This window comes from Scardinius erythrophthalmus (genome assembly GCF_964197995.2).
Source record: "Scardinius erythrophthalmus genome assembly, chromosome: 8".
In the NCBI taxonomy this organism is placed as follows: domain Eukaryota; kingdom Metazoa; phylum Chordata; class Actinopteri; order Cypriniformes; family Leuciscidae; genus Scardinius; species Scardinius erythrophthalmus.
Window position 1 is genome coordinate 16,864,090 of NC_138228.1, and position 21,155 is coordinate 16,885,244.

Below are 21,155 nucleotides of genomic sequence, written 5' to 3' on the forward strand. Positions count from 1 at the left end.
TAGCTGATCAGTTGAAAACACGTAGTCAAACAGTCCGGCCAAAACTACTTAGTTGAAATCACGTCGTAAACCAGTCCAAGGCAGACCGACTTATTTTCAACCATATTTCAATGTTGAAAGACGGTAATTGTTTACTGGGTAGGCAGTGGATTATGAGCTGCTCGTGTGTAAAAGAACAAAGTGGCATATTTCACTTTGAAACACAGTGCATATTATTTAATTAAGCCTCACCAAGCCATATTCGTTTTCATTTAGATTAATTGTGCAAGCACTACTTTCATCATCTATAAAAGAATGACAATGATTTACAAATATTACACTGACTGAAATGTCTGTGCTATGCGATTTTAATGACATCACAGGTTCGTAGGGCAGTGTGAGTGTAGTGTGCCGAGTTCAGCTGAGAAAGTAGTGACTCACCGTTCAGTGATTACAGGCGAGGCATTTTGTAACCACACACCAGACGCAACACACAAACACACTACTACAAACACACAATTCCCAGCACCTGATTGTTAGATTCTGACATTATGGTTGAGAGCTGTTCACCTCCCCCTCCAGATACACCCCAGTGAGAAGTGTTCTCATTTAGTGGAGCGGAGATTTGACATCTTGAGCTTCAGGCTTTAGGGATGTGCTGTTTGCTCTATTCAAAGCCTCAGGTTTTTAATCTCCTATTGTGTGGTGGGAAGTGTTCCTATCAAGCCTGACTCCAACCTTAAGAGGTTTAATATGGTGATGTAACAAAAATGTGGTGCCTTTGGGCTACCGCAAGGTCGGTAATGAAGTTTAACCTTTAAGATTGGAAAGTCAGCCCAATATCAGATGCCGCAAACTCTTGCTTGTGGGATCTGCATGTTTTGCTTTTGCAATGAGCAGGCCCACATGGAACCTGGGCTCTCAGAAAGCTTCAGAGATCCCCTTAAAATTGGAACAGCCATCATTTACACATCCCACAACTATGTTTGTTTATTAAATGTTTTGGCTAAATTGAATATGGTTTTAGCTGCCAATATGTGAAGTGCTGTTTAACTTTGTTTAAATCCATTCCATGGAATTCTAAGGTTTTGTTTAATTATGGCAGTATATCTACAAAGATATCGAACTTTGAGGAAGGATCGAGTAAGATGTATTCTCTATTCATGTATTCATTTTAGTCCTGTCAAATCAATTAATCGCATCAAACATAAAAGTTTGTGTTTATATATACACAGTATATGTATGCACATATATATAGCCTACATTTTACACACATTTTTTTCCTCAACATTCCTTTTTTTCCTCAACATTTTTTTCACACACACGGTTTTGGTTTAACTGAACTCAATCAAATGTCTTTCTTAGGTGTGGTTTACATAAAGATGCTTTCAAAAGGATCTATTTGGTTTTTGGACAACTAGATTAGTCAACCATCATTACCCATACCTAAACTGGAGTAGATATATGGTTTTAATGGTGCTGCTGTAGTTTGGATCAATTATGCTACCATTTTATTCAGTATCCTAAAAGTTAGACCTAATTGGATCATGTGCTGCTCCAGGGAAGGAATTATACAATTAAAAAAAGAAAAACATAAATAAAGACTGGACCATTCAGGTGAGCCAGTTCATATTGATTTAGGTTTGTCTTTATAATATGGAAATGTGATCTACTGAGGGATAAGAATACAGATGTTGCCTAAGGGTATGTTATTCTGAAGACAGGATATCAGTTTTTAGGAGCTAGAGCTTCTATGCTGTTGAGTTAGCTTCAGTGTTAGCACAACCAAGAGAAATCCATCAAGCCGAGCCCCCCTGTAAACACACATCTTCACAGGTCAACAACAAACTCACACCAGTCTGTTCGGACACACAATATCAATCATGTGGTCAGTCACGTGGTTGTGTAGCTCTGCTGAGGAGAAGAGGAAGAAAGGATGTGTTTCTAGTCCTGTGACTCCCCTCCTCCAGTCTTTTCCCCCCACGTGTGCGTGGAGGAAATGTGAGCCATGCTGCTTTTAACAGCCTCATTGTTAGTGTTCCTCAGGGACGGAGCTTCCTGATGGCAGGCAGAACACTCCACATGTTCCCATTCTGATGTCCTTACGCACACCACCACGCTGAAAAGCTTAAGAAACGTCTTGTATTCTTCCGTTTTCTCCACATTCCTTTTAACCTGGCCTACATATAGAGGCAGAGGGGGTGGATGAGAGCTGGAAAGCATGGAGAGATAGAATAAGAGCGAGATATAGCACACTAGAGAGAGTGAGTCAGTGCACCACTGCCTTTCTGACTCGTCTATCCATAAAGGATGTATAAACAGGAACCGGACGGAAAGTCCGCTGATGGATGTGAACTACCGCCACTGTTAGTATCACATTCACCAACTCTCAGATTCCTTGGAAACATTTTTTCCTTAAAGAGAAAATAAACAGAAAATGAAAAGCTCTCTTGAAGGGAAAAGAACAATGGGAGTATCTGGTTGCACTTTAGTTCTTTGTATTCGAGTTGTCCAACCAGCTCAATCCTAAAGGCCATATAACTCAAGCGATGACATGGCTGTTAGTCAGACTCTGTTCCTCACAGATGTGTCCGTCCACCTGCTCGTAATGGGATGTTTACTATACGGCTTGGCACAGAAGCAGCAATCTTAAGTAAACACTCAGAAAAATTGTGCGCGAGACTGAATGGAAAGTGAGTGGGAGCAAGCAGTGATTTGAGATCAAACGATAGGAGTGTGCAGGCGATAGTAACTCTAAACATGTTTCATAGGTTGAGTGCGTCTGGTCAATGGTTATCACAGGACTTCTGAATGCACTGCACACTCTCATTTTAGCCTGGAGGAAACTGTGATGTTAGCCTGTTTGTTTTTTCCTGCAGTGCAGACTTCATTTAATATTAATTATGAGCAGTTCTTTCTGGCTTTGATAAAAAAAGACATTCCCCGCCATGACTGATGGCAATCAAAGCACTAATCAGATTGTGCACTGGTGCAGGTATCTATACGGACTGACATGGCACGATCCCTCTTTCACAAATTAGCCATGGTTGAGGGGTGTTTTGTATTAACACAGATATTTCACAGCAGCTGTAAGCCCTGATCTCTAGATAGAAGCTTATGTCTGATGTGTGTCATACCGTAGAAACAATACAAAGTGACTTTATGTAGTTAACTGCAGTTTTGAGTTGCGTATGCATTTGTTGAAATGGATAGTTCACCCAAAAATGTAGGCTATATTTTGTCATTATTCCAAATCTGTATTACTTTCTTTCTTCTGCAGAACACACACACACACAGAAAAAAAATCTGAATAAAGTTCCTACTTTCAAGACTGTTTTTGTACAACATTGGACCTTATTGACATTTACTATATGGATATTTTTCATAAATCATCTATTGTGTTCCACTAAAGAAAAAGTCATGCAGATTTAGAACAACATAAATCATGACAGAATTTGCCATTTTATGTGAACTATTCCTTTAATTGCCAAAGTTGCAGAGTTTACGTTTGTGACTAGATTAGTCCTGATTTGTGTAGTCTGTTTGAGACACTTAGAAGCAATTAAGCTAGATATTCACGAGCAGAACTGTTTATTCTTTTTGTTTGTGAAATAATCTTTAGAATGTTAGTTTGGTAACACGTTACATTGTTACACGTCACATGTAGTTACTGTAGTAATAACTATAAATTATGCGTAATTACATGCAATTAACCCTAAACCAAACCTCATCCTAACCCTATAGTAAGTACATGTAGTTCATTATTATTACTCTGTACTTAAATGTATAACTACACTGTAATACTGACACCTTAAAATAAAGTGTAACCATTGGTTTTAACTAGTAACTTACATTTTGACTACAGCTTTCCCCAAGGGTTTTATAGTATTTGTTGTATGAGGTGGTAAAGATCGGTGGTGGCCAAGTTGTGTGTACTAAACTGTATGTTTTAAGAACTAGAAGGGGCTAAATCAAACAAGACCTATGACATCCTACAAAAAAATTCAAGCTACTCAGCATCATCGCTGAAGTGTGCGATAATTCACTTTAAATGTGTGTGCATGTGTGTGGGAGTGAAAGAGATTGAATTCTGCTGCTTGATTGGGAATCGCGCTGCATGTGTGTAAGGAGAGTTTCTATTTTTGTCATGTCACCATGACCTAGTATTTACAGTTGATTTCACCCTGCTGTGAATGTGCTTTCATTAATCTCTCTCTCTCTCCCTCCTCAACAGATGACGGAAGGGCGGAGATGTCAGGTCCACCTCCTGGATGACAGGAAATTGGAGCTCCTGGTCCAGGTAAGACCCAACAATGTGTTTTTGCAACAATGTAGATAATGGTACAACATGACCCAAATGTGATATTGTAGGTTCGGAAGTGTATTGTTGAGATAATTGATTATGCTTGACTTTATGTCCAGTATTAGTGCAGAAATATCAAAGTAGTATTAATATTGTATAGGTGTGAAGTTTTAGTGCATGTTTTTGTGGCAAGGCATGAGGTTTCCTCTCGTTTGTCTGGGAAGGGAAATCCTCATTGTTCCTCTGAGACAAAATTAATGTCTTGTGGAAATAGGTGGATCTTTATCGGCCTGTGCATGTATGAGTTTGAATGTTTGCTCTGTGTGTATGTGTAATATGACTCCTTTATGCCCATCTCAGATTTCATGGCCAAAGAGACTCTGAGATTAGGTCACTCTGACCTGAACTCAATCATATGTGTATGCATATGTCGGTCTCCCAAGTGTCTTTTAAACATCAGTACCACTAATAGTCAGTCTGGCAGGTTTCGGTTCCCATAACGACACAAACCAGCAGCTTCTCAAATCAAGCATACAGCGACCCCCTCCTGCCCAAAACACTCCATAAATCAGAACGCAAACATCTTCTCTCAGGATGAGTTCAGTTTCCATAACAGCACTGTCTGTCTCCCATGCCCCATCAGCCCTGCTCAGACCTCAATATAAACAGAACATAGCACAACTTCCTCAACACTCACACTCATATGAACTTTCTCAGGAAATCCCTAATCACGAGGTAATCCCATGAAGAATACATTTCTGCACATTTCTACTCCTCTGTCTTGTTCTGTCATGTAATATTCTATTCATTCTGTTTTTATTGTATTCCCTCTGTCTGTTCTATTCTTTATTTTTTATGTCATTGTAGTATTTATTAGAGATGCACCAATATGAACATTTTGGCCGATACCGATAAATCTAAATCCAAATTTCTAGGCTATATCATTTTTGAGATCCTGATTGCAAAAACAAAACAAAAGTCACTATTAATGCATCTGAAGTGTCTCGGCTGTAGGAAATAATCCATTATCTATTGGCTTTAATATATCGGCCAAATTTTCTCGTCGGGCCGATAACGTTAACATTAAAAATGAACATATTTTGGCTGATGCCGATATAACGTGCATCCCTAGTATGTATTTATTGACAACGCCCTTCAGCCGTGACTTATTCACGATACAGCACAGCTTCTCATACCTTATTGCTTACTTAAAATGTTATTTTTAATGTCTATTTTTATTTCAGTTACTTGCCAAGGCAACTAATTTAAATTTAAAATTTTCATCTAATTATTATTTTATTTCAGCTTTATTTGAATGAACAGAAAAAAAACTGTTTTGGTTAACAATAGCAAAACTGGTTTGGTTCTATTATGTCCTATTGTCTTTTGTTTTGTTCTCTTCTCATGTTCTATTTTTTTATTCTGCGTCATTTTGTTTAGTTTTTCTGTTCTCTGTCTGTTTTATTCTCTTCTGTTTTGTTTTTTACTGTCCTGCTCAATTCTATTCATTTTGTCTTTCTTTCTTTCTTTCTTTCTTTCATGCTCTCTCTTTCTTTCTCTCTCTCTCTCTCTCTCTCTCTCATGCCTGTCAGATGCAGTTAGGTGACCTGATTACATCATAGTTGGAGAAATGTAATTCCTCTGCCTTCTCCATCTCTCATTTTCCACACACTCTCTTTCTCTCCTCTGAAATGCTGGTTGAGTTGATTGCGGTTGCAGTTATGGTCTGATAAACAGAGAAATCTAGAAAGGAGAGGAGGTGAGAGAGTCCTTAACAATCAGGTAAGAGGATGAGGGAGAGGAAAAGAAGGGATTTCCAGGAAGAGATAGAAAATAAAGAAGGAATGAGGCAGAGGGAAGAGGAGAAGATTTTAAAAACAAGGCAGTATTTCCTGTATTTCCCCACTCTCTCTTCAGTTTATGATTTATTGAGCTGTTGCAGAAACGCTTATTCCATAATCTTTACACATTTGTCCTACTTTAGTCATGAGTACTTAGATATATATGTTCTTTTAGCATTGGCTTAAAGATTTAGCCTCTTCTTTCTGCTTCCTGACTCTCTTTCTCCTCTTTCTCTTCCTCCATGTGGGCAGATGTTCTGGAGAAGGTTGTGTAGGTTAATCGGGCCATTGAGAATTCTGGTGTTATTCCAAGTTAGTTTGTTTCTGCATGTTCCTTGAGGAACAGCTCTTCAATTTTTTTCTGTAAGAGGAATTGTGTTGATGTACCTACAGGAATTTGTGATAACTATTTTGCGGTCACACAAAATTTTGCATTTCATGTGAAAGAACATGTACGCAAATTGGAGACATGCAAATTCACTTGGCAGAAAGACATTTGAACAATTGAGAATATAAACGTCACAGATTGACTTCATTAAAATTCCAAAAATGTTTGACTTCTTTATGAGAAACTTAAATACAAACTTGTATAGTAATACAAACTATAAACCAAATAATCTTATTAATTGAAAAAATATAGACATATATATATAAAAAAAAAGAATATAAATGACAAAACACACAACAAAATTTAAACAAAAGCAAAATATAAAAATTAAATTGAATATTAAAAACTATTATATAATATCAATAATACTGATCATGGGAAACTGGACTAGATGGTGTTTTAATTTACTGTCACTAACATTGAAGTTGTTGCAGGATTCAGAAATCCAGTGTGACAACACTTTAAGTTGTAAAACATCTTACACATGCAGTGGTGAAATACTTGACTGGTTCGGTTTTACTGATGGTCCTCTGTTGGATCTCTCTAGAGCCTCATTTAACTGCCTCCTCTTCCACTCTTCTTCCTCGTCTCATTAGAGGCAATGTACCATTCTGAATGTTATCGTGGATGATCTTGCACTGTGCGACTGGCAACATCATCTGATGATTTTATAGTCCCGTTATAGACTGAACTTTGCTATTACCATCTTTAGTCTTATTTGCGTTCAAAGCTGTTGAAAATATCCAGTCTGTATTGGCTTTAATGGAGATCAATTATTTTGTGTTTCCTTTTTTTATATCCTGTTTGCAGTTTTGACATGACTTTAGTTTATAATAAGGTAGACAGTCTTACAAAAACAGCTGCCAACAGTCTTGTTCATATTTTTGGATAAGCTTGCTCTGTTTTTCAGCTGTCTAACTGCTCGTTAGCATCTCCCACCTGTCTCTCCACAACAGGCTGTAATTTAGTGAATTATATGCGTTTAGTATGTGTTCGTCATTTTCCATGGTGAGTCAAAGCAGATGCTGTTAGGTTCTCTCGTGTTCTAGTTCGATCCTACTTCTCAGATGCAAGGCTCAATGCTAAGGATTTTTTTTCTACTGGCCTGGTTGGTTACTTGTCCGGCCAAAAATTTCACTGGCCCCGCCCCCACCACAAAAAAAGTAATAAATAAATGAATTAATTAAAATCGTTATTGTTTTCATTGTGTTTGACCCATGCAACCTTAAGGTTATGACACCAAATTTCACAATTCTATTTTTTTTATATATAATTAGTATTTTATTAAGTTTTTGAACATCACTATTACATTATAATCAACATTGTAGTCAACTTTACAATTGACATCTTAACATATATCCCATAGTGATGATACATTTTAAATGTACACAAATAAATAAGAAGAATAAGCAAAAAGGAATAAAAATCATAAAAAATACATAAAATAAATAAATAAATAAATAAATAAAAACAGAACAAATCAAATGTACATTTTCAACGAGCACCACATTCTCATCTAGTAGCAATATATTGCACGTATTTTCCCCATTTCGCCACATATTTTTCTGCCCTTCTTGATTCCAGTTTTGATACCACAGCAAAAACTACTAGCCTAACTAACATAAATTTAAAATATTATTAAAGTCAAACAAATAATCAACTTATGAGCAATAGCACAAATAAATACAATAGAACAAATATTCAAATGAAATAAACATTGCTTTTTAGGTTTTTCAGGTAGGTCTAACAGTAGTTATCAGGTACAGAAATTAAATAATCAAATGTAAAATAACACTGCATATTCTTGTCTGTATAAATTAAATATAGATTACTCCTTATTAAAGTTATAAAAGTTATTCAGTGAAGAGCAGTGAGTGATTTTTTTTTTTCATTGCCCTCAAAACAAACAGCCGCAGGAATATTAGGCTGTTGTCACTTTAAGACCAATGCCTGGATCAAAAATAGTATTACACACAGGGCCGTATTAACCATAGGGTTAGGCGGGGCTAAAGCCCCGGGGCCCGAGCAAGGAGGGGGCCCGTGATTGGCTGTGGAGCATATGACTAGCCATCGGTAACGCTGATTGCCAAAGTCTTACCACCCCCCACACATACCAGCCCTGTTACTTGGTGGCGCTTTGCCGTAAATTACATGCATTATCATGGAATCATTATTAATATTATTAATTGACCATTTGCAATAGACCCTTCTTTAGTTACTCACGAGTCACACCACACATCTTACTCACGCAGAGTTTTCGGTGCTGATGCAGTAGTGACGCGTTCATAAACGGCACCTAAAAGCTGTCACAAAGAACCAGCAAGTAATGATTATGAATATGTAAAATATTGCAATGAGACATTTTAATTGTTTATTGCAAAGATTAAGTTGACGATAGGCTACGGACTCGAGATCTTCAGTAGTTAATGCGCTGGGCCGGAGAGAAATGCACATTTCGATTACATAGTTTTATTTTGTTTTGAATGGTTCTGTTTAAAAGTAAAGATTTCAAGCTGTCTGTAGATAATAGATAATATTTAAAAAAAAAAAATTGGTCTGTGAGGTGAGTAGGCTACCTTTTATACGCTGAGTTTCGGGATGTTCTTAAGCTCCAGTTCAGGCGCCGGTTGGATTATATAGGCTATATTTAGCCTACTTTTTATTTAGGCTATTAAATACAGGAAATTGGTTAATGGAAAATGTATTAAAATTAAGATACAATTAATACAAAACGAAATTCGATTTAAAGAAAGGTTTTGTGCTTTCTGTTTGAGGTCTCTGTGAAAGTTTTAAAGTCTTTTAGTACCGCTTCTGGAGAACTGTCAGCCTAACATTGTTTTTTTCCTCATAAATACGAAAACGAAAAATAAAAAACAAAAGACTTTTTAAAAAAAGAAAAAACATTTTAACAGGATAAATTGAATATTCACAAAAGTGTGGGTCTAGGTAAAAAAAATAATTTTCCTGCAAACTATTGAAATGGATTTATCGCGTTTTGGAAAAGAGTTCCTCATCATTATTGTAAGATAATATTACTTGTATAATGACAACATTTTGCTCATTATCCACCCCTATATCCACTATTAGCAAGTCATATTGACATAAAGTGATTGGGGGGGGGGGGGGTGTATGCAGTAACTTGTAGCCCCGGGGCCCAGTGAGGCCTTAATGCGGCCCTGATTACATGTGCTTTATTTCTCAACTGTTTACGTTCACTTAAGACATTAACCGACTATGTTTACTAGGATACTTGCCAAGACAGGCATTTTGACATAATTGTGTCTGAATTTAGTGCAAGAAGACATGAAAGAGAACTCAATGTAGTATTCGGTCCATCAGGCAGTCATTATTGTCGAGCCCTGTGTCTGTGAGGAAATTAAAGAAGACTTCTGAGTTATATAGGTGCTAAATAATACACTGAAAGTACTTTAAGGGTTGAGTTTTAGACTAGATACCACTTGGATACCTTTTTGGCCAACTTTTAAATCCATCATATAGCCTACATCCATTGTGGAAAAAGCAATCACTGAAGGTACTGCTACAATCTTGGTGAAAACTGAAATCCAAGAAGGCAGACAAAATGAGAGAAATGTCAGCTAAAATGCAATGATTATATACTTCTAAATAATTTAACACCAAAAAAGTTCAATCTAATCTTGTGCTATTTATCTTAATGTTTATTTAGGGGATTGCACTTATTCGAGGGTGCTATTTGTGTGACGCACAATTGTTACCAATAGGGTGTTCCAAATCAGCCACTTATAAAGTTCCTTATCTGAAGGTATACTGCCTTTGTAACCAATAGGCAACAAGGCCTCTCACTTTGTTTTGGAATGGTCCCATTTTGTCCCTCGCTTGCACCTCCTTCATAAATGCATTTACACTGGCTGTTTTGGATGAAACATTCATTATCTATAAATGCACCTTTTTGTTGTATGAATGCATCTACAGATGTGAATTCTTTCAGTGTACAAAGTAGGGCAGTATCTAGTCTGCATTCCTGATCAGATAACATGTTTTAACAGTGATAAATCCTCAACTGAAACACTAGTGTTACATTGTGTTGAAGTCATTCTGTGTAATGAAAGCTGACTCATCTCTCATCTCTGTGATCTAGACCTGATGAGACCTTGCGGCGCATGTTCTTGTCATCGCTCTTCCGTCCTGATCAGACACCCACTGTTTAATTATATTAAATCACAACAGTCCGGAAAAAGACAGAATATACTGTCATTCTTTAAGAAAATTGATATGGTTTGAGTTTCAGCTCTTTTCATTTTCTCAACTGCACAAACACACATACACTGCCACAAATGGGTCAAGATTGAAGATTGCGGCCATGTTAAACCCACTTCCTCTTCTTACCGCAGACACACACTTACACAGTCGCTTTGGCTAATTGAGGAAGCAGGCTGTTTCACACCATGTTGCTTTGAATGATGAGATTAAATATGCCAATTGATTTATGTGGTATAGAGTTGCATGTCTCACCTGAAGAACCAGAGGTGAAGAATCTCATAAAATACTGATTGGTTCATGTGTGAATAACCACAACGTTAATGCCATAAACGAATATCTAAAACAAGATGTCTTGCTGAAAGCTGGGTTTTTAAGATCAGTCCTGAAGGGAGGGTAGTGAATCAGAGAGGATGGTAATTGCAGTCTCAGCAGACTGCAAAGGTTTTTATTGGCAACTGCCTTCTAAGGCAAAATCGAACTGAAATGGAACCTGATTTGAGATTATTTGAGATGCTCTGCATAGGCAGCAACTCATCTCGCCACACAAATAGCCCTCACGTGAGTCACACGAGACAGGTAATGTTGCTGGAATCAAGGAGGGTTTAGCATTTACAAAAGTTCTTTAGCATCTCTAATGCAGAGTTTCCCAAGCTGGGGTTTAGAACCCCTGGGAAGGGCACAAGGGAACTCAAGGGGGCTTTGTGAGTTGATAAAAAGCGAATAATTTAATCATAAAAATGTAACATTTAAATGATTTTAAATAATAATAAAAAAACACTAAATCAAACAGTAAACTAAAAAATGATTTGTTCCGAGTGACTTTTTACCAACATCAGTGAACTGTAAATATGCAAGTGTGTTGTTAAATTATCAAAATACTAACTTTAAGTAAATATTTTAGGGCAAAGTGGGTTCGGTTGAGAAGAAAGTTTGGGAATGGCTGCTCTAATGAGTAATAAAAATACATAGCACATGATAATATTGACAGCAATTGTTCTTTCTTACTTGGATTGAACTATTTTGTTGATATTTTCTGTTTAATAAGGTATCTTTTTTGGCAGCATGCTGCTTATTGTCTGACCTGCACCTATTATACAGTACCTTTAAGTGTTGTCTAGGTAGGCAGCTCACTAGGTTTTGGAACAACTCACTTGGTTTTAAGAACCTACCTTGGTCAAAGCTTTAGCTAGAAGACATACATTACAATTTAAAATGTAATAATACACAACAAAATGATGATGATCTTGTAATTTTAGAAATTATTTCTTTCTTTCTTTCTGTAAGTAGAGGTTGTGGCAGTGATTGTACTTTTGCTCTAGATTTTGCTGTGCTATTTTTAGGGTGTGTGGGTGGGCTGGCTCTCTTATAAAGAGGGTTGTTGCTCTTGCTCGTGTGTGTGTGTGTGCGTGTGCGTGTGTGTCTGTATTTATGTGTGCCTTTAATTCAAAATGGTCTGTGTTGAAACAGAAACAGTAATTAAAGTGTTTTGAAGAGAGGCTCATGCACACAATGTTTGTGCATATCAAGTGCACAATCACATCTTGTTGTAATTTGATTTAACGATTTTTTATCTTTCTCAGACTCTTTTCAGTGATTTTTACTTTTGTCATTTTTTATTAACATAATTTTGTAAAGAATAAGTGAATAAATATAAAACATACATATAAAAAGAAACATAAAAAACAATTTACAAAATGTGTATGCATACACAGCAAAACATTCAATATCGTCCAAAAGTTTTGGGTCAGCACATTCAGCAAGGACACATTGAATTTATCAAAAGTGACAGTAAAGACATTTATAATTAGGGGTGGGAATCACAGGGTACCTCACGATATGATACACGATACATGGCTCACAATACAGATAATATCATGATTCATGATACAGCAATTCTGCGATAATCAATATATTGCTAGACAATCCAATAATGATACTATGAAAACAAAATGCCTATGAAAAGGTTAAGTGCTTGTTTTCTCTCTTTATTCAAGTCCAAACTGTTAGAAAACAGCACAAAAAGTTTTTCTGTCTGTGAATTAAATTGAACATTTTAGGTAAATTAAACATTTTCATTGAGATCAGGTTGATGGCATTGCAAGTGATTTTGCATGTTCGTGGTTTTACAAGTGCACTTAACTTTTACCAGGCAGTTTTTGTCTATTGCATTGTCGATTTTGTTTGTCCCATCAAAGGTATAAAAGCTGAAGTGCGTCCAGACTTTGGACTTAAAAGTGGCTGGGGCATCTATTATTTTACTCACACTGCTGCCACCATCCTATTAAAAAACTCTTTTTCTTAGGCTAGTTAACTTATGTTCACATTTCCTTCATCCATGTCTTGAGCACCACTTCGAGGAGGCATGAAGTAGCGACGCCAGGAAAATCTATTTAGAAAGCCTCATTTCATTAATTAAAATATCGATATTTGGCGCCAGCGTATCGATTCTTGTATCATATGGAGAAAGACAATGATTTATTGCCCTATCGATATTTTGTCCCATCCCTAATAATGTTACATAAGATTTCAATTTCAAAATGCTATTCTTTTGAACTTTCTAATCATCAAAGAATTATTAAGCAGCACAACTGTTTTCAACATTGATAATTATAAGAAATGTTTCTTGAGCAGCAAATCATCATATAAGAATGATTTCTGAAGGATCATGTGACACTGATTAAAATTACATTTAAAAAAATATCAAAATAGAAAACGGTTATATTACTGTAGTTTTGATCAAGTAAATGCAAACTTTGTGAGCTAAGTTACTTCTTAAAAAAAAACTTTAAAAAAAAAATCTTACAGACTCCAAACTTTTAATATGCATGTTTGTATAGACATAAGCATAAAGATTGTGTGTCGATGTTGGTTGGTTGGTAAGCAGTACAGAGATGTCCCAGGATGCCAGTGATTTCAGTGTCTATGTTCAAAGCCAGTGACACACCCATGGTTTACCACACACTGGCTCTGACACACACTTTACACTCACTTACACACACACAGGGAAAGCCCCAAACTTGCAGAATCATAGACAGCTTGACAACTGGTGTCTCTCAGTTTTCCAGAATGTTCTGGGTGTGTGTCAGTACTAAGTCTAAAACCTCTGTAGTTCGTTATTGAGAACGATCAAAACGATTTTCCTTCTTAAAAGCAAATATGCCAGTTGTATGAGCATATTTTGGACATTACTTTTGCAGCAAATCAGGTTCTGTTCAAGATGCAACACACACAGACTGCAGACAGAGTCGGCATGAAATTGCAGAGTCACTGCAGTGCATCAATACTCATCAGAATACGACGCTCACAGCCTGCCAACTCGTTGACCTTGTGTGTATGTGTGTATCTGGGTGTTTTTGTCTGTGTGTGAATATTCTGAATGAAAAGATTTGTTTCGTGATGAAACCTAACTTCTTTTTTTTCTTCTGTCTCTCTCAGCCCAAGCTAATGGCGAAGGATCTTCTAGACCTGGTGGCGTCCCATTTCAACCTGAAGGAGAAGGAATATTTTGGAATCTCTTACGTAGATGAGACGTACGTATACCCAACACATCCGATGAAATACTACACATGCCTCTAACCTATGAAAAAAGACTGTCAGATGAAGCTGTAGTCATGAATAGTTCAGCTCTCTGACTGTGGATGAGTGAGCATGCTGTGATAATGCCACTGGAGATGATTGGCTTCCCTTTTTCTCCCTTCTTCACTTTCTGCGACAACCAGCTTTTCATTTAGTCCTACACAGTGTGACCTACCGCTGTGCCACATTTATTAGACGTATCTTCGCATGATTTCTTTAAGGCACACTTAAGAGCAGCATCACGTCTGTTCTCGCTGCTAGTGTGCTTGGGGAAATGTGTTATATGTAGTTTTCAAAGATTTTGAAATGTTGTCTGGTGACCTTTGATCCGCCCGCTGATCCTTCCCAACAAAGGGTTGACAGTTTGCAGTCGCCAAGGACAACATGCAAATAGACAAATGGATTTCTGTCAGAAACAAGTGCACACACAGTGTGAGTTCAAGTTTTCCTATACAAATACAATTTAAAACACATTGTGTTGTTGCTTGTCAGTGGTACTTGCTAAGACTAGCGTCAGTATTTTATAAATCAATGCAATACTTTCCTGAGCTTTTGTTTTTGTCATCACTGACTAGATTATGCATGGAAATGCACATGTGATGACATCTTGAACATAAAACATCCCTCTTGTGGCTCATTTTTCACATGATGTTTTTTAACGTTATGTGGTACTATGAATGAGACATTGTAAGATGTTGCAAGACTTTTCCGGTTGCTGTAGCAGATACTATCAGTCATTTCTCTTGGGCTGTGTTTCAGGGGTCATTTCAGCTGGTTGCAGTTAGATCGTCGTGTGCTGGAACATGAGTTTCCCAAGAAATCTGGACCCATTGTTCTGTACTTCTGCGTAAGGTAAGTTCAATGGCAAAAACACAATAAACACGTTTCAAAATCTAGTGAGCTGCGTTTTTAAGCATCCAATTGGACGTTTGAATGCGCCTGCGAATTCTAAAAAATTCAAATATAGTGGATTTGCTCGACCGCCATGAGTCACCGCAAGCGGAGTGATACAAACGGTGAAACAGCTCCAGTGCTGATACTGGGGGAATATCGCATGACTGGAAAAGGCTCTCAGCCAATCAGATTCAAGAACGAGAAAGATTACCAGAAAGTTGTGTCTGTGTTTGTTTATTCTTTCAAATTAGCGGGGTCAGTAAACCACAGCTCACTAGCAGTTACAGAGAACTTAGCCAATCAGAATCCACCATTCCTCTCATTAAAGGGTAACTAAACCCCTGGTCAGAGCCTGACTCCACCCACTGGCAATATTTGAAAAATGCTGGAAAAGTGGACAGACCGCAGCGGAGATAGAGGGGACGACCCGAGGGCGGGGCTGAGCGTGGGGGGCGTGCACCTGAGACCCGCAGTGACGGATTAATTGACGGCTGCTGTCATATTCTAAAATGGAGAGTGACTCACAGGGTCGCAAGACGACGTAAAGTACATGCATCTGATGAGTTTTATCGAGTTGATGTCAATAGCGCGCGCTCTCTGTAGGCATTTTCATATTTTGCCGCTATGTGAAAAAATCGTTTGTCGACCCCAGAGGATTAACTTTAGCCTAACCATAAGTTGTGATTAAAATATATATGATCACTCACATCAAGACGCCGCTGCGGTGGTGGAGTCCATGCAGGAGGAGCAGCGTTTGGCACTGCGTCGCTTTTCAGCGCGAGCTGTGTGGAGAAGCCCATTTCCACCTCTATTGCGTTGGAGAAGCAATCCCGTGTAAAATGCAGGTTGCACACTTGAGCTCTAGGCGGGAACTCACGGTCTTCCAGGCCAAGTGCATGCAACCACTGGCGCCTAATTTCCAAGTCTGCTGGAAAGCTATGCAGTCCAGCAGTGCTGTTGCAACCAGCAACACTACACCTACGTACCCTCCTGACCACTGTACTAAATACTAGCTCGTTCCAAGGGCGTGGTGAGCTGGAACCTGCTTACGTCACGTAGTACCGCTTGCGTCATTCAGTACCGCAAACATCCAATAGGAAAATTCAACTGCAGTAGCCGCCGTTCAACCTGAAGAGGGCAGCACTCAGACGTTTTTACACCATATATTGTAGAATTACAACACTTTATACCCAAATGTCAAAAAAGTTACTCGAATCAATGAACAGCACTAATAAAGCCCCATTCTTACAGATCATTAACTAAAAAAAGTTGGTTTAGGGTTTAGTTACCCTTTAACACCCCCAGCAATTTGAGCACCATGGCAACAGCAGAGTGTTAATCAGACTGTGTTTGAATTGCAGAGCATGAGCAGATATCTGCTGGGAGGGTTGATTCATTTATATTTTAATTGCATCTGCTTCGAAATATGACCAATACAAAGAGCAACCCAGTATATTTATTGCTCATGTGTGTTTGTATGACTCTGTGTGTGCGAGAGAGTTATAGTGGGCAAATTTGTTTGCTTCCTCACAGTATTTTACCGTGTAAGTCGCAATCAGCACACAGTCATACATCACCACCCTCGCTGTGGGTAGATGCTGGTTTATTGCAGTCAAGCTCCGCATTAAAATAGCTCAGCAATTGTTGGGACACATTTGGATTGCTTTTCTTTCTTTCAGTCTATTCCACTTGCATCACTTTGCTTTTCTGGGTCACACACAGACACAAACACTTAAAAACACGCATACGCACGCATGCATTTTGCTTTAATAGCTGTGTGCGGGGTTGTATGTCTTCTGCTTGAGCTATTGCATGTCAGTGCAGTTTGAATTAGAGTGAAGGCCCCGTTTTAATGCATGCATGATGTCCTGTGTACATTAGTGTGTATGTGTGTGTTATCCTTTCTGCCTGTGATTGGTCTATTGATTGGAGAGAGCTAAAGTCTTTGATGCGTTTAAGGCTCTGTCTCACTCACATCTCAAATTAAACCAGCTGTCAATGCTGTTTTAATCACTTTGATCTCTCTCACTTTCACTCATTTTTTCTTCACTGCCAGTTACTTCTTTACACAGTCAGTGGATTCAAAGCATATATCTTTGTGTTGTGTCGTAGGGTTCATTTTAAGTTCATTGTGTGCATCAGTGTATGTTCAAGGTCATATACATTACATGCATCTGTACATAATATCTATTTATGTGTGTCTGTGTAACATGATCATGATTTTGTGAATGTCACAGCTTGAGACAATTACTTATGTGTTTGTTTGTTGTTGCAGTTCCCGCTAACTCTAATCTGAGTGCTAAATGAAGCTCGTACAGTGGAAATTGTTTTCTTTTTGTGGGTTTTGAGAGGGATGGAGACAGCAAGAGGATATAGCGAGTGTTTATGATGCCCTCTAGTGATTGGTTTTTGACTCTGTGTATAAATAGTTATTTTTTTCAATGAGTTCATTGAATGACCTGAAAAGTGGAATCAGAATTGGTTACTCATACTGAACAATTTTGAATCACATTCACAATTCACAACACTCATTTTAATCTGTTAATTTTTAGTGTGTATATTGTATATAAAACTACTGTCTTTAAACTTAGCCATTTTTGATGAGTGTATTTTCTCTTCAACAGGTTCTACATTGAAAGCATCTCTTACCTTAAGGACAATGCCACAATAGAGCTGTTTTTCCTCAATGCAAAGTCCTGCATCTATAAGGTAAACTGTTGTCACTGCTCTATCACTAGAGGGCAGTGTTAGCTACTACCCCTTTGGTTAAGGCGCATACATTTGTTACCTCCATCTGTTCTCATGGAGCATCTTAGTCATAAATGCCATGTAACAAATCACTCTGGAGTTGCCTGGAAAATGACATCATGACAACACTGATTAGCTGATGGCACCATAAAAACATGCAGATTACCAAGCTCTTCTCTATCGACTATCCTTCAGGCACCAAACAGCATAAAATAAAATGCCATGATATATACATATGTATGTAATTTACGTATGTATGTAAAGTTTTTTTTTTTTTTTTAAAGAACATTTGAACTGCATTTAGTTGATCAAAAGTAACCATATATTTTGACATTGTTAGAAAAGATTTATATTGCAAAAATATAAATATGCTGTTCTTTTGAACTTTCTATTCATTAAAGAATCCTGAAAAAGCAATATATCGCAGTTTCCACAAAAATATTAAGCAGCACAACTGTTTTCAACATTGATGATGATGACAAATTTCTTTAGCACCAAGCTAAGCTTAATTAAATTGGAACGCATACGTCCACACTAGAGAATGATTTCAGAAGGATCATGTGACACTGAAGACTGGAATAATGATTCAGAAAATTCAGGAATAAATTGCATTGTAAAATGTATTAACATAGAAAAAAAGTTATTTTAAATTGCAACAATATTTCACAATATAATTAGTTTTTACTGTATTTATTATCAAATAAATGCAGCATTTGTGAACATAAGAGACTTTTTTCAAAAACAGAAAAAAGCTTTCCAACACCAAACTTTTGATATATAAGTTTTAAAATAAGTTTTAAAAAGTGCTTAATTCTTCCAAAAACATTCTGTATTTGTGAATGTCATTTGTCGCATACCACACATTCCCACCATGAGCTCATTGCTCACACTTTACTTTAGTCAGCTTCCCAATATATGCCAGTACTGTGTGTGTGTGTGTGTGTGTGTGTGTGTGTGTGTGTGTGTGTGTGTGTGTGTGTGTGTGTGTGTGTGTGTGTGTGTGTGTGTGTGTGTGTGTGTGTGTGAGAGAGTGACATTCCTGAAATTCTTGTGTTCTGCAAAGGTAATGAATCTCTCCGTTTGTCTTGGTCATTTAAGTAGTAAGGACCCCCTACACTTCAATATCCCCTCATCTAAAAAACCCATGTGTGTGTATGCGGCTTTGTCCTGCTATTGATTACACAGGAAATAGCTGAAGTGATTTAGATAGACCCTTCAGTGATAAGTCAGCAGATCAGGTCATTAAAAAAGAGAGAGATAAGATAAGAGGTAGATTAATGGAGATGTCCTGTCTGCTGTGATCCTGAACCTAACTCTCTCGTTCTTTTTTCTCTGTCTGTCTCCAGGAGCTCATAGAGGTGGACAGTGAGGTGGTGTTTGAACTGGCCTCCTACATCTTACAGGTAAGATCATGTTGGACTGTTTATCATTTTATGCACCTTCATGAACCCTGCACTGAACTTTTATGAAGTTCAGGACGTCTCAAACGCACGTGTGTGAGCATTATAGAGTCATATTCCGGTCACTACAGTATTTCAGCCTGACAGGGTGCTTTATTTTAAATCTAAAACAGGATGTTTCCTTTGTACTGTAAGTTAATCATATGAGGGAAGTACTTTAGAGAAATACGGTTTTCCTTTATGATGTGTATGTGTGATCCAGGTGTTGTAGCATCAGGTATGTTATGTGTGTTTGACCTTTCAGAGGATTCAGTCCAGATGGCTGCGATTGCATTCCCCACTGAGACACACATGCACCGTTCTGTGTATCAGAGGATACAATCTCTCCAAGCGTTCTTGTCTACCAGCAAAGACTCATTATTGATTCTAAAATATGTCATTTTTCTCTCCCACAGGAAGGTAAAGGAGACTTCACAAGGTAAGATGCTTTTTGAATGAATGAATCACCTTCCATTGACCCCCTTTAACATGCACACACTATCAGTGTGTCATTGCAGAGTGAAAGCAGATCCAATTTGTGGCATATATCAAACTCTCCTTCCCACATAAGCACATGAACACGATTCAAGAGAGATGGAGAGAGAGAGGGAATGAGAGAGATATGGGGGTGTGAACCCTGGGAACGGAGACAGAGGGGAGGAAATGGAATGCAGAGGATAAACAGTGTTAAATTACACACACTAACCTCTGGCTCTCTCCTTTACATACACACACACACACACACTCTCTTGAAACACTTTCTACACACAGTATCTCAGCTACAAATCTGTCACATGTGCATCCTTCCAGCTTTACTCTGTCACTCTGTGTCTGATACAGTAGTTTTCTTCGACTCCATTTCCTATTACACTTCCTCTAAACCTCTCCAGCGTTCTGTGTTTGGAGTGGCACACTACAAGTATGCAGCTTATTTAGTGTGCACAATATGCACATTTTATTACCGTGAAATACCTTGATAGATGTGAAGATGTGAAGAGCACATTGTGAGAGATAATATACAATTTAACCTTGCATTTCAGAAATGAACTGGAAGTGATATCAGATGTGATTTTAATATCTAAATCTTGACTTATTATTTGATCAGCAGATATTAGTTATCAGTTATACAGTTATTATTACAATTGTAATTATTCAACTTTACATAGCATGATCAAGAGAAATCATTAAAGTCACACAAGAATAAGGAATAGAAACAAATTATAAAAAATGTAATAATGGATTATTATTATTATTATTATTGATAATAATAGTAATTTCTTATTATATTTTTTATTATAATTTTTCCCTGTGTATTTAATTATTTCTCTTTGTCATTTGCCGCCTTCTTGCTGTTCTGTGATTCTGATTGGCTGATTCTTTGCCCTGTTAAGTGGTACTCTTTCTGAGCATATTTGTGTTATTTTTACAGTAATGATGTTACTAGGGCTGATCTGAAGAAACTGCCTGCACTGCCTACACAAGCACTGAAGGAGCACCCTTCGCTCGCATATTGGTGAGAGACACACACAGCTGTCAGCTGATAATGAAGAGGTATTAACAAGATGTATCTGCTCCGTGTTGTAGAGCACCATGGGAAAGGATTCTCTTGAATAATTCGCTAACATAATTGACCTCAAATATTATTTGATGCGAATGAAGTGTTTCACAGATGCTGCCGTTCAAAGGCGCACACACTCACTTACTCACACATTCATATTGACCAGGCCGGTGCACTTCCTGTTCTAAGA

General features: G+C 37.6%; 1 protein-coding gene across 1 annotated transcript in view; it reads left to right on the forward strand.

Annotated features, from left to right (window-relative positions):
- frmd4a (FERM domain containing 4A) overlaps positions 1-21,155 on the forward strand; it is a 68,333-nt gene that overhangs the window by 22,994 nt on the left and 24,184 nt on the right. Inside the window, exons 2-8 of the mRNA XM_081372837.1 lie at positions 4,214-4,279; positions 14,186-14,280; positions 15,086-15,178; positions 17,845-17,929; positions 19,315-19,371; positions 19,824-19,846; positions 20,837-20,920. Of these exons, the coding sequence (XP_081228963.1) occupies positions 4,214-4,279; positions 14,186-14,280; positions 15,086-15,178; positions 17,845-17,929; positions 19,315-19,371; positions 19,824-19,846; positions 20,837-20,920 (503 nt within the window). The remainder of the gene's footprint in view (positions 1-4,213; positions 4,280-14,185; positions 14,281-15,085; positions 15,179-17,844; positions 17,930-19,314; positions 19,372-19,823; positions 19,847-20,836; positions 20,921-21,155) is intronic.